Source organism: Polyergus mexicanus, unplaced genomic scaffold, assembly GCF_030449975.1.
Source record: "Polyergus mexicanus isolate NDT 795.1 unplaced genomic scaffold, iyPolMexi1.0 SCAF_10, whole genome shotgun sequence".
In the NCBI taxonomy this organism is placed as follows: Eukaryota; Metazoa; Arthropoda; class Insecta; order Hymenoptera; family Formicidae; genus Polyergus; species Polyergus mexicanus.
This window is the reverse complement of record NW_027223330.1, coordinates 6,693,702-6,707,936: the sequence shown is the minus strand read 5'-3', so window position 1 is coordinate 6,707,936 and position 14,235 is coordinate 6,693,702. Positions and strand designations below refer to the sequence as shown.

Sequence of the window (14,235 nt, the reverse complement as noted above, 5' to 3'; positions counted from 1 at the left end):
AACGGTTGCTGGTGTTCGATATGGACCATAAGTTTTACTCCAAATTCAGGAAATACCGAATTGAGAGGTAGCCTCAAAGTACAAGTACATTACTACGAAGGTGGAAATATACAAGCGAGAAATGTGTTAGCGAGAAAGAAAAGATTTGATACATGCTAATTGTAAAATATAGGATGTAAATCTATGTCTAGTATGTATAATCCCAGTAAGCAAAATGTTAGCAATATGTCGACAGATTGGCAACAAATTCGATCAGAGTATCGCGGCAGATTGGCATCAACTGCGTCCGCATTAAGCTTATGTTTTGTCAGCAGATTCTGTTGACATAACCTGACAGCAGATTGACGGCAGAAACCGAGCAAATCTGTCAAACACAATCTGACGACAGATTGGCGACAGAAATCGAGCAGATCTGTCAAATACAATTTGATGGCAGATTGGCGACAGAAATCGAGCAGATCTGCACAATACATTTTGATGGCAGATTGACGGCAGAAATCGAGCAGATCTGCACAATACATTTTGATGGCAGATAGGCGGCAGAAATTGAGCAGATCTGCACAATACATTTTGATGGCAGATAGGCGGCAGAAACCGAGCAGATCTGCCATGACTATTTAGATGAAAATAATTAATACATAAAAATAAAAAATAAATTTTTAATCATTTATTTATAATTGTATCTAAATATACAAAGATATACATAATTATAACATAATATTCACCACTTTTTAAAGTTACTAAATTATTTAATAATTATAATAATATTTATCCAACACTATTTTTAAGTTTAAAATTTATATATTTTAAATTTAAAATCTTCTTTGTTGCCTGCTCCGTAGAGATTCTTCGTTGCCTCCTCCTCCTTCTCCTCCGTAAGTACTCCAGGTTGCCTCGGAAGCCTATATAAACATACAAAATACCAAATATATATTAATGAGAACCGTAATTTTTACGTATTAGCACGGGAAAATGCTAATACGTAAAAGAATGAAAAGTTTATTAAGCACTGAGAAGTGCTGATTAATTTCGATATGGGCATTGAAAAAGGCCGATTGATTCCGTAATAGGCACTGAAAAGTGCCGATTAGTTCCGTAATGATACTGAAAAGTACCGTTTGCGAAGCGAGGAAGTTCCGAGAAGCTTTAATATTTTTAAAATGGGCACTGAAAAGTGCCGTTTGGTTTCTTCGCTAGTGATATCCACCGACCGCTTTCGTCTTGGCGCTAAAAGTACTGAAAGTCTTTGATTGACTAATCAGAACGAAGAAATCTTTGTTCCGATTGATCAATCAAATGCTTTTAGGTCCGGTTTCTCAACTTGCTTTAACCGGAGTTTAACTCATTAATGGAGGATTCACATTGCGTCCGATGTACAAACGTCCGATTGGATACATCAGATGTAATGTGAATTCTCCATTAATGAGTTAAACTTCGATTAAAGTAAGTTGTGAAACCGGACCTTAGTGATTGTAGCGTCAAAACGAACACAGCCATTATCACTTACGCAATCCATCCGTGGATTCGCCTCTCCTGAAAGTAATCTGTAAAAAGAACATTTAGTATATTAAAAAAACAAAAATAACTAAGAAAATAAAGCTATTATTGTTATTACTAAAAATAAAATGGCTACTCTGTCTGTTTCTCTCTCTCTGCACATACATACACGCACGCATGCACGATATAAACGCAAACGTACGCACGCACACGCACAAATTTAATATATCAAAATTTCACATACCAAATTTAATCATCTCTTATTCTCCTGTTTTCTTCCTTTTGTCGCTCGTCGCTCCAAAAATCGCGTGGTCTTGGATTGACAGGATGAGTAGACCGTGGACCGCGCGCTCTGCTCCTCCATCTCTCTTTACCTGTTCGCAGGGCTTCACGCATTTGTGCTTGAAACTCCGATTGAGTCGGATTGTTTATGTATCGATTGTTGCACACAGCATCTGAAAAAGAAATAAAAAATACATTGTCGTTAATGAAAATCATAATAATACTGACTACAAATATCTAGAAATCAATAAATGAGATGATCATACCGTAAATTGCCAAAATAAGGCGAGTATTGTATAAAGGTCGTGGACCTCCTTCACGACCCCACCAGGTAAACGATGGCGTTAAAGAATCTGTCAACGCCTCTTTTAGACACAAATTGACGGCTTCCTTTAACGTGAACCCACCAATGTACTCAAAGTAATGCACCTAAAAGAATAAATAAAACGTATGGATTGTATAAAAAAGTATATACATATAATATTACATATCAAAATAGGACAATACAAAATATTTTTGTACCAACTTACAATTTCGGAATAACCATCATCATCGATATCTTCGAAAATATCCATTTCTTCCAGAGAAGATATAGGAAGGATGGCCGGTTTAGTCGGTGCACGACGGCGGTTGTCGCTCTTTAAATGCTGCACGCATTTCAAAATATTTTGTAACAGACCATTTATTCTTCTGTAAACAAAATATAATATTATCAGGACATTAAAAGTCATTAATTATATTAATCGTATAATATTGTCAATCTTGAAACTTTAAATTTCTAGATATTTGAAATTTTCGACTTATATATATTGTTTCGACTTATATATATTGTTTTGTTTCTAAAAATTTATATGACTCAAACAAAAATTTCTAATTATTTTTTTAAATTATTTCAGAGTATTTTCAATATCAGTTTTAATTTTTTAAACGGAATAATATATCTATTTTATAACAATTTCATAAAACACTTTGTGACAACATTGAATTGCGAGATTAAGCAATATACAATCACTATCAATACAATAAAATCAAAAAGATAAGTTGGAGCTTAGTGTATAGATGTTATTTTGCAACGTCACAAGAATTACATTATACAAAAAGCATAAAAAACCAAGTGTTTCGATCCACTTCGGATTATTTTCAATAGTCATGTGAAGGTAAAGACTTTAATGTTTGCATGCCTCAGTTATTCTTCTCATTAAAGTCTTTACCTTTACATAATTATTGAGAATGATCCGAAGTAAATCGAAATATTTGATTTCTTGTGACCTTATGCCTTTTAATATGTAATTCTTGTTACGTTACAAAAATAACATCTACACACTAAGTTCTAACTAGTCTCTTTTTTTATTGATATTGATTTTATGACAAATTCAAAAATGTGCAATGAAGTGTAGGAATTTGTCATAAAATACCTTATAAATCTCTAATAAAATAGATATGTTGTTCCATTAAAACAAAAATTAAACTGGCATTGAAAATATTCTGAAAGAGAAAGAGAGAAAAGTAATTTAAAGTTACCATTTAAGTTATTATATAAATCTTGTGAAACAAGATCATTTTTATTAAAAAAATTTGTTATTTACTCTATTAAAAATTAAAAGTAATCGCGTTAAAAAAATTATTTTGTGTTAACATTTATGTTAAAATTACAGTCTGCGTTATATTTCACTGATACTCACTTTAGTTCTGCTTCAAAGCGGTCTAAGCGTTCGTTCAGTATCCTGCAAACATTAATTCATATTTTATACTTGCTTAACACTTGCAAATGTAACAAATTTGAAATTTTTTTCATAATTTTTACAGCTATGTGCATTCTTGTAGATGTAATAAAATTTAATTTACTATGTTTAATAATGTAAATATGTTTAATAACGTAAATTAAACAATGATATTTACTGTCATAATTTTAATGTAATTTTAAAATAAGATTATGAAGCACAATGATATATAATTAGTAAAAAGTAAAGAGGGGTTAATTGGAACTTGACATGTAGGTATATGTCATGATGTAAAAAGAATTACAATTTATAAGGCTTTTAATTAATTTAATTAATTTAATTAATTTATGAGACTTACAAAAAATTAAGTATTTTGATTCACTTTGAATCTTTATCAATGGTTACGTAAAGTTTATATGTATAATGATACAAAGAAAAAAGTACAATAGAAACACGCACACAAAAATTGAGATTGTAGAAAATCCTGCGAGGAAAAGAATCTCAATTTTTATATGCGTGTTCCCACTGTATTTTTTTTTATCATTATAGATATAAATTTTACATAATCATTGATAAAGATTCAAAGTGGATCAAAACGTTTAGTTTTTTGTAAGTCTCATGCCTTATAAATTGTAATTCTTTTTACATCATGACATATACTTACACACTCACACTCACACTCACTCACTCACTCACTCACTCACACACACGCACGCGCGCGCGCGCACACACACACACACACACACGCGCGCGCGCGCGCGCACGTGTGTGTGTGTGTGTGTGTGTGTGTGTGTATGTGTGTGTGTGTGTGTGTGTGTGTGTGTGTGTGTGTGTGTGTGTGTGTGTGTGTGTGTGTGTGTGTGTGTGTGTGTGTGTGTGTGTGTGTGTATATAAACTTACGGATTATTCGATTCATCGAAGGATCTCTCAGTACAGGTGACTTCAGATTCTCTTCTTCGTTCATCTGGTAGTTGATAAGAATCTCTGATGTCTGATGTAGTGCCATACTTTTCCTGAAACTTATTAATACCTGTATTACTTGAGTGCGCAATGTTATCAATCACTGTATGATTGGATGTGGGATAATGTGTGGGATATGTATGTGTGCGTGATTGTGAATTTTGAGGAGATAAGTATGATGGAACATTTGTATGTAAGTATGGGATGTTTTGTGTATGCGTGTTGTTTTAGGCATATAAATGTTGTAAAGATTATTTGAATTAATTGGTTCATCCATCGAAGAATCTTGCTCTTCTAAAAGTGTCCTCAGCTCGCCGATGTCCTGATCGATATTTTCATTCGCGTTATTCTCTAGTGTTTTTCTACGCTTTGGAGCCTCGTCCGATGATGATGTCGTCTGGTAGCGCAATGGTTTCAATACAATGCGCTTCGGCCGTTCCGACATTTTCCTATAAACAAAAGAATGAATATTAGAAAAGTATATGTGTGTGTACATGATGTAATATTACAAATATAATAAAATAACAATAGAAGCATTTTTATACCTGTCTATTATGAAAAAATTATAATTTGAAATATAAATGCGCACCGAAGAAAGACAAAGCTGTCACACACAAAAATAAAAGAGAAATACAATATGAAGATTTAACATGCGATAGCAAATATATATGTAGGCTGTTCCGAAGAATGGAATGCAAGGAAAACTGAGACAGAAGATAAAATACAAAATAATAATTGTAAAACACAGAAGATGTGTAGAAAAGAAAAAGAATAATATATCATGCTCTCTCGAATTCTTATAAATATAAAAACCAAAAAACTTTAAATTTTTATAAGTTATATATAAGAACGTAGCAATATATAGTATACTACAATTTCTCGTTATGTATAATAGCAGCAACTATGTATTGAGATGCTTCCGAATGATTTTCTTCATCACTGTCGTTTTCTTCATTATATGTCGGATTCCAAAGAGGCATTCTGTAACATTTAGCACGGACTTTTTGTAGATGGATACGGAAAACCTCGTTGCTCAACATAGAACATTTATACACTTGGAGAACAGAAGACAAAATGCCAATATCATAAAAATCATTAATATGCAAAAATTTTTTAACTTCCAAAAGATACGAATTATTGTTCTTAACAATTTCAAAGACAATGCAAACCGATCCATCATGTAACAGACAGCAATTATCACGCATATCTACACTTAATGATATTCCATCAAATATGATCTTACGACATCGAGAATAATTGTTACTTACATGCTGCACAGATACGTGAATAGAAGAATCATTGTCACGATTCTGATTTGTTCCGTGAATTTCTATCTCTGCCATTCTATTGAAGAATTGCTGAAGAGATAATCCAGGCTTTCTGCAATATTTTCTAAAAATTGTCATGTTATTTTCGTATGGAAAAGCAGAAAAAGAATCTAATTTACCAAGATGTCTCACATCGTTAGTGAGATGAAGAAGACCATGTACATTATAACTATTAAAAGTTGAACCGTAAAGATTTTTACTTCGTTGAACAAATTTTTGCAGCGCAAGCTCTGCAAATCGTAGTTGCAATTTTGATGGTGAATTTGAAACCAAAATTCTTATAGCTACGTGTAAGAATAAAAAGTGCTTGTATAATTGATCATCTAAAATACCATATGTTACAACTATACCTGTATAGAGTAAAAACTGACGAAACTCTGTGGCTTTATATTTAGAGCATGCATCGAGGGATCTAGGTCGTCTTGAAAAATCCGAAGGGCAATATTCTTTAAGAGTGTTTAGTCTCGCACACATAATAGAAATGGATCGGCCAGACAATTTTGACAATCGTGAATATTTCCCATATATCCATGCGGATAAAAGTTTTTTCATTACACCCAGACATACAAGGTGCATATATTCAAATGGCACTTGTGAAACCATACCTATTGGAACCATCAACAATGGACTCTTACCTTCTTTATGATGATCCCCATCCACACACCTTATATATTCCTCATCGGTTCGAAGAGGATGATTGACATCATTGAAGACATAACGAGCTTCGCTACGTGTACCAGAAACTTTGCATTTGGAACAAGGCTGACTAGATGTATGGCCACGATGGCCATTCAGGATAAATGCACGAGCTGGTGCATCAGCTATGAAGCATCTTAAGCGTATGGGCACTTTATTGCCATGAAGATTTATTCCACCATTGGACATTATTCTATCAATATCTGCAATAAATTTCTCAAAGAATTTATTAGGATCATATGGCTTCTGCGTACCCTTATAGATTCCTGCTACTATCGGTTTTGTATGCTGGATATTTGCAATTCTATATTGAATTGGCCAAATATGAATGGAACCTGATTTATCTAAAGCACATCCATCTGTATTAAAATCTATTTCCAATTGATCAACAATAGATAAAGATGAAACACACATAAGGCATCGAATAATACTTGATTCAAGATCGAAATGAATATATTCGCCTGGTTCCACAATAGACACAGCAATACAATTTCGTGGTGTATGTAATAATGTTCTAACATCTTTCGGCAAATTATAAAAGCAAGAATGTGTACGAAGAAGGGATAATATATTATTTCCTTGAGCATGTGTTAGATTATTATCTACAAAACAAGATGCTAAGCGCTCGCGAAAAGATGGTTCTGTTTGTGTAGTGAAATTGAAAAATGATGATGCTGCATCACTGGCATCAGAGATAGAAGAAAAAGACGATTCATCGCTTTCTGTATGCATATTATCTCTAATATTGCAAATATCATTTATAACAGAAGACGGACATTCTGGAGACGAACTACATTCTACAATAAACGAACTGGAAATATTCGATTTATTATTATTAGCAGCAGCAGCAGCAGCAACTTTTGGAGAAAGTAGTAACCGTAAATTATTTCTAATCTCGGACATAACCCTACTTCGCTGTCTTACAGATAATCTGTGCAGCGATTTCCGCGAGGTAGATAATTTTAAATTAATCGATTTCATAGTTACGTCTGCTCTGACAGTATTTGAAGCTGTAAGCGCTATATCCTCGCCAACAAATAGCCTCTGTGATCAAATCTCACTTTTTTCTTCGTTCACCACACTTAACTCGCGATAGTTGAACTCAGAATGATCGATGCTCTCTTGGAGCTTGGAGCTTGGAGCGATGTGACGTGAAACAATCGATAAAGCTACGACCAATCACAAGCTGTAGGATATGTAATTCACCCAATGCGGGAACGTCAACAAACCCCGCCAAAATAAAAGAACAATTATTAATTTTTACGATCGTAATAAAAGAGCAATTAATAATATCGAAACAAAAATTTCTTCGTTCTGATTGGTCAATTAAACGCTTTCAGCACTTTTAGCGCCAAAACGAAAGTGGTCGGTGGATATCACCAGCGAAGAAACCAAACGGCACTTTCCAGTGCCCATTTTTAAAATACTGTGTTCTCAGGAACTTTCTCGCTTTGCAAACGGTACTTTTCAGTACCATTACAAAACCAATCAGCGCTTTTCAGTGCCTATTACGGAATCAATCGGCCCTTTTCAGTGCCCATATCGAAATTAAATAGTACTTCTCACTGCTTATTAATATATTTTTTATTCTTTTACATATTAGCACTTTCCCGTGCTGATATGTTAAAGTAATGGTCGTCATTAATATACAGGGTGTCCCATAATTCGCGGATCACCCTTTAAGAGAAGGTAGAGGGTGTTATTCTGAACAGAAAAGTCCTGTAACATTTTTTTCTATAACGCTTATGCGGCGTCTACAATAGAGATTTTAAACCATAAGCCTTAAGAAATTGACCAATCACAGTCGAGTATTCTTCTCATACTTGATTGTGATTGGTCAATTTCTTAAAGCTTAGGGCTTAAAATCTGTATTGTAGACGCTGCATTAATAAAGGAGTTATTATTGAGCAAAGTCTGGCCAATCAGCGCCGACTTCTAGCTGGGCGTACGTCAGTGAGCCCCGCGCCGTGCCGTAAAGTATGCGCCGCCGCACACTACTAGACGCGCGGCTCACCGACGTGCGCTCGGCTAAAAGTCGGCACTGATTGGCCAGACTTTGCTGAATAATAACTCCTTTATTAAGCGTTATAGAAAAAAATGTTACAGGACTTTTCTGTTCAGAATAACACCCTCTACCTTCTCTTAAAAGGTGATCCGCGAATTATGGGACACCCTGTATATTTGATCTTTTTTATGTTTTATATAGGCTTTGGAGGCAACGAAGAATTTCTACGGAGCAATTGCTTAAGCAACAATCTCAGATTTTTAATTTATTTAAAATATATATATTTTAAAGTTAAAAATAGTTTGTCTTGGATATATATAAGTATTGTTTTAATTATAAAATAATTTAGAATTTTATTTTTTATTTCTATGTATTAATTATTTTTCATCTAAATAGTTACGGCAGATCTGCTCGATTTCTGCCGCCAATCTGCCATCAAAATGTATGTGCAGATCTGCTCGATTTCTGCCGCCAATCTGCCATTAAAAAGTATTCTGCAGATTTGCTCGATTTCTGCCGCCAATTTGTCATTAGATTATATTTAACAGATCTGTTCGATTTCTGTCGCCAATTTACTATCAGATTTGTTGACAGACCTGCTCGATTTCTTCCGCCTATCTGTTGTCAGGTTATATCTGCAGGACCTGTTACAATTCTGCTAACAGTCTGTCGACGTAATTGAAATTAACAGACTCTGTACTAAATTTGTAACCTTTCTGCTCACAAAAATTTATAGCAGACATTTGGCAAAATCTGTTTAAACAGACTTGGCTGTCTGGGAATAATGTAAATCTATCTACGTCTAGCACGTATACCAATATAACAATATAAGTCTATCTACGTTTAGTATCTATATCTATATAACAATATATCTATCTACATTTAGGCCTTTAGTTTTTTTAAAATAAAATAATTTTGAAAAGAATATCAGTAAAATGATTTATGAAGCAAAAAATTTACATTATCATAGATATAAGAGCAAATTAAACATAAAGCATATAAAATATTGAATATAAAAAATATCGATTGAAACAAATTGTGAACCAAATACTGCATAAAGATTATATGTAACATAACATAATATTTTTGATATTTATAATATATATTATACGTAGCGCAATTGATAATGAAGTAGAAAAAATTAAGATAATAGTGTCATCAGAAATAGAATATATTATAAAACGTTTAAATATCAAGTTTGAAGTAATGGATAGAGCATTTGTTATAAGAAAACAATTTCTTATACAGGGTGTTCCGGAACAATCTTTCGTTCGTAAAATGACGTATTCCTGATACAATTCTAAGACGATTTTTCCTTTACCAAAATTTGAATTGAAGCGCAATTTTTGAGTTATAAGCAAAAATAGTTAGCAAATCACGCGTCGAGTACAGAAGGCAGGTAGGAGCGATGGGCGCGACGCGCCGCAGCTGACCGTGTTATTACCACTGCATGAGTCGCTAACTATTTTATCTTATAACATAAAATTATGTTTTAAATAAAATTTTGGTAAAGAAGAAAATGCCGTAGAATTACGTCAGCAATATGTATTTCTTTAAATAACATTACTTTAGCAAAAAAGTTATTCCGGATCGCCGGCCGTCGGACGCTGCAATCGGCTGATTGCTATACGCGATGTGTGTGGCGGAGTATGTGTGTAAAAGAAAGAAAGAGACAGAGAGGAAGAGAGAGAGAGAGAGAGAGAGAGAAAGGAAGATAAGGAGGGAAGGACGTTTATACACACGCACGCACGTACGCATACTTTTTTTCTCGCTCTCTTTCTCTCTTTCTTTTTTACACAAACATTATGTTATAAGATAAAATAATTAGCGACTCATGCGGTGGTAATCACACGTCGGATGGTCAGCTGCGGCGCGCCGCGCCGCTCCTGTCTTTTTTTTTGTAACGGTGGGGAAATGCATTCACGCATACCCCGCCTCGAGGGGTTCGAGACGGGGTTATGTGGGACTCCCCCCGGCCTAAACAAGCGGCCGGGGAAATACCCACTAAAACCCCTCCGGATTGGCCTGCCTGGGCATTTTTGAGGACCTCATCAGAAACTGGCATTTGCACTACTTCAGAGAGGCCCTCTGCCCACAAGCCATTCATTTTTTTTTTAATGGGAAGGAGAGAGGACCGGAGGGGGGCTAATTCCCCACCTCCATGTCCTCCGTCCCCCCACCCCCCACGGTGTCATCCCCCTGAGTCGGACGGGGACCCGCCGCTTCCGTCGAGGCGAGCGGGTCAGCCTCCTGCGGCTGGCACGGGACCCCCTGCGATGCAGTGGGTCCCCCCCTTTTTTCCTTCCCGGTCTGGGGAGGGGTACACCCTCTTGCCCCCAGATTGTGGCCCGACGGCCTCCCCAGGGCCGCACAAAGCGGGCACCTGGGGGACTCCGCCGTACACCGGGCCGCAAGGTGTCCGGGTGTGCCACAATTGTAACACCACTCGGACCGATCCTCCGCCGACTTGCACCAGTGCCTTGTATGGCCGGTTTCAAGGACATAAAGATCCTCTTCCGTATTTGCATTCTAACAACGTGGTGTATAGAATTGATTGTGCTAATCGTGAAGCATTATATGGGTCAAACTAAGAGATTCGAGAAACAAGAATTGCCGAACATCGAAACCACAAGACCTTGTCCACAGAGTTCCGTGATCACAGATCACAGAATCGAAAAAACCCATGATTTTGATTAGGATAGTATACAAGTTTTAGATAACAAACCATGTTACTACCAAGGGCTCACATCGGAGATGCTACACATAAAAAAACAGAAATGTTCTTTAAATCTCCAGAGCGACACGGAATTGTTAAACCTTTTCTATCTCCCAATCATACAGAAATTTAAAAAGCACTAATTTGCACCATTTAATCAGATTTATCACCGTAGTCTATACTGTATGCCTCGCTTGTCTCTATTTTGCTTATTGTTTATATCTATTTTCGCGGAAGTCATAGGCCGAACTTGTCATGTGACAGTGCTGTGCTATCAAGTGTTTGATCCTTCCTCCATCGGTGAATCTCAACTAATTATTGTATTTTGAGCGTTTTCCATCACTTTGTTTAAACTTTTTTAGAATTTCAATAGTTTTTAATTGTTACCCGCAATCTTTTGGAACAACCATGCAGTGGACAATGCATTTCTTGGGAGGCCGTTGGAGGGATTGCGTTTTTAAAAACAACTGACAGTCGTTGTAATTATATTTTACTCTTGAACAATGTATTTCGTTACATGTTATTTTTTAATCTTAATTTATACACTGAAGAGGGTCCAGGTCGGGACAGAAACGTTTGTTTTAACATTTTTAATTGTTCTCACCTTATTTTTCTTCATAATTTTTTTGTGAATTGTATTATTATATGATTAATTTATTTATTGTTTCCAATTAAATGTTTCGTAAAAATGGCAATCCGTTAATTATATTTATATAAGAACAATGTTTATTTGCTCCATTAGCCCTGTTTACATACTTATTTTTTGAGCTTGTAGCCGTTTATTTTATTTTGTAGATAAACGACTTAATGATTTGAAAAAAATAAAACATTCTACAGAAAACTAAGAATTATTTAGATTTGAATAAAAAAGTAGGAGAATAGAAGGAAACAAAGAATTATTTATTTAAATCTTTTTTTCTCACTACTTATTGACAGAATTTTTGGATTTGCAAGGTTCCCTTGTTAAATATGTTTGAAGACGAGTGGAAGTGTGTTTTGAATAATTCCTTCAATTCATAATTCCAAACAAAATTCAAGTAGGAGATGATATTAGTTTAGGAGATATAACAAATTAAAGTTTGTGTAACATAATCTAAATGTAATAATAATCTATTATTTTTTTACCAAGGAAATTTGTTTACGATTTTTATGTGTGAGAGGGCAAAGTTATTTTTTAAGAGAAAATGGTACCGAATCGGTAATTATTTACATTAGCGGTGTAATTATTTACACTTCGCCGATGACTTTGATCTTCATATATGTTGTAAAGCTGAGGCTGCTGATTAATATTTACTTTGTTTTATTTGGTGGTCTCGTGTATAGTTTTTGAAATATACCTAACAAAAAAGGTTACCGTGTTATACGATTTTATATAGGTTTGCAACTTTCTGCGCAAAGCGAGGTCCATCCCATATTGCCCTGTACTTCGGATGCGAGAAACAAAGTTTATATTTTTTATACCTATAATTTTACCATTTTTTCTTAAAAAATGACTTTCTTATAGGAGTTGCTAAAATTTCCTTTAAAGGCTTCTATTTTAACTAGAAAGGAAGCTTTTCAAAGTTTCATCGAAATTGAAGATAAATCCTTTTTAGAACTTAATCTCAAAGAAACTCTGTTCTATCCAAATTGTTCGGAAATCGATCTCGACGAGATTGTTTGAAACTGAGAGACGCTCAGATTTGAGCGAGAAACGAATGTAACGCGAATCCGAAGATCCGCTGAAGGAACGGGTTTAGATAATGAACTCACGTGATCGTAAAGTTAATGCAAACTTTATTGTAATACACCGGGAGCGAGCGACATAGGATATTCCGCGATTTTCGGAAATCATCAAATATGTTCTTTCTTTTACTCCCTTCTCCGCGTTTCGAAAATCTTGAAGAACTTCTTGCTAGAAGCTCTTGCGAGGTAGGAAATCTTGAACGCGGACGCCGGATAGTCTTTAGCACGAGGCAGAAAACATTCGCGATAGGGTTACCTATCGTCGACTCTCGAACTCTCTACTTTCTCACGTTCATAATATCTTAACAAAAAAAAAATAGAGAATACTATTTAAGGCATTAACGAATTGACCGCCGCGCGCATATGAGAAACGATCGGGTGCGCGACACTTCGTAACGAATTTGAGACGACTACGGTAGAAACGACACGAGCGAGAATAACGATAAAAGAAAATAAGAACGATCGATGAATTTCGACCAGCTCGAATCGTCGTCGTACGCAGACTGACTAACATCCGTTAAGACTCGCGATCGACCGATTTCAATAATAGGATATTTTCGGCATCGAATGTTCGAGAATATAGATGTTTGTTATAGTTTTTTATTATGAAGATCACGCGATCACGTGCTTATCGGCTGATCGCGATAAAGTTTATTCTCGCTCGCGTTTTGATTTCGGCTTTTATCATTCTAATTTGTCGTCAAAATTGATCGACTAAATTTAACGTTTCAATCTTGAACACCAACCGTTCTCCGAGAAATAAAGCATTATTCGGAATATACATAATTCTTGAATAGTGCAAAAAAATTACGAGGTGGGTTGGGTTAGAATAGATTAGAATTTCTTTGAGAGTGTAGTGGGAGGGATCGTGTTCCTTCTTTCCACATATTCGATAAATAATATTTTTCACATCATGGACATTTAATGTGTGACATTCCATGAATAATTCTTCAATGAGCAAGAAAATTTATTAACTTATTGCTATCTTCAACAAGGCTTAGAAGTTCGTATAGTCGTAGGTTAAACGCTGTTAACGAACTGCGAAAAGTAACTCAAACCGATTGTTTTACAGATAGCTACATAGAATCATAGATACGAAATATTTATGGCGCTACATAGCTACATAGCTATCTTTAATTAATGTAAACAAAAACTTTTTCTAGTTAGAAGATGATAAATAGATTAGTACGGCATATACAAACTTTACTGTTCTTATCAGTTCATAATACTTAAGAAAAAGCATTAAAATTATCAATTAATTTGTTATATCTCTTAAACCAATGCCATTCTTCATTCAATTTTTAC

The 14,235-nt window shown here is 35.0% G+C and overlaps 3 protein-coding genes across 3 annotated transcripts in view; 1 reads left to right on the top strand and 2 right to left on the bottom strand.

Moving 5' to 3' along the window:
* The window catches only part of Dhc62b (Dynein heavy chain at 62B), a 962,114-nt gene that overhangs the window by 528,190 nt on the left and 419,689 nt on the right, over positions 1–14,235 (top strand). The window lies entirely within an intron of this gene.
* On the bottom strand, positions 678–4,905 carry LOC138936882 (uncharacterized). The gene is made up of 7 exons (XM_070302664.1): positions 4,751–4,905; positions 4,401–4,688; positions 3,462–3,503; positions 2,310–2,469; positions 2,046–2,208; positions 1,742–1,952; positions 678–1,544 (listed from the first exon to the last, which is right to left on the bottom strand). Exons 1-6 carry the CDS (start codon positions 4,903–4,905, stop codon positions 1,747–1,749), a joined length of 1,014 nt encoding a protein of 337 aa, XP_070158765.1. The 3' UTR covers positions 678–1,544; positions 1,742–1,746.
* Positions 5,330–7,566, bottom strand: LOC138936881 (uncharacterized). Its single transcript, XM_070302663.1, has 4 exons — positions 6,424–7,566; positions 6,139–6,209; positions 5,921–6,018; positions 5,330–5,840 (listed from the first exon to the last, which is right to left on the bottom strand). Exons 1-4 carry the CDS (start codon positions 7,463–7,465, stop codon positions 5,330–5,332), a joined length of 1,722 nt encoding a protein of 573 aa, XP_070158764.1. The 5' UTR covers positions 7,466–7,566.

Excerpts from the sequence above, each read along its gene's own strand:
- LOC138936882 (XM_070302664.1), bottom strand. The coding sequence starts at position 4,905 with ATGTCGGAACGGCCGAAGCGCATTGTATTGAAACCATTGCGCTACCAG. Across the intron at positions 3,504-4,400 it reads TTCGATGAATCGAATAATCC|GATACTGAACGAACGCTTAG; the intron begins GTAAGTTTATAT and ends TAATGTTTGCAG. Across the intron at positions 2,470-3,461 it reads CGCTTTGAAGCAGAACTAAA|AAGAATAAATGGTCTGTTAC; the intron begins GTGAGTATCAGT and ends TTTTGTTTACAG.
- LOC138936881 (XM_070302663.1), bottom strand. The coding sequence starts at position 7,465 with ATGAAATCGATTAATTTAAAATTATCTACCTCGCGGAAATCGCTGCAC. Across the intron at positions 6,210-6,423 it reads TGGGGATCATCATAAAGAAG|ACGACCTAGATCCCTCGATG; the intron begins GTAAGAGTCCAT and ends GGATTTTTCAAG. Across the intron at positions 5,841-5,920 it reads TTCTTCATCTCACTAACGAT|AAAGCCTGGATTATCTCTTC; the intron begins GTGAGACATCTT and ends AAAATATTGCAG.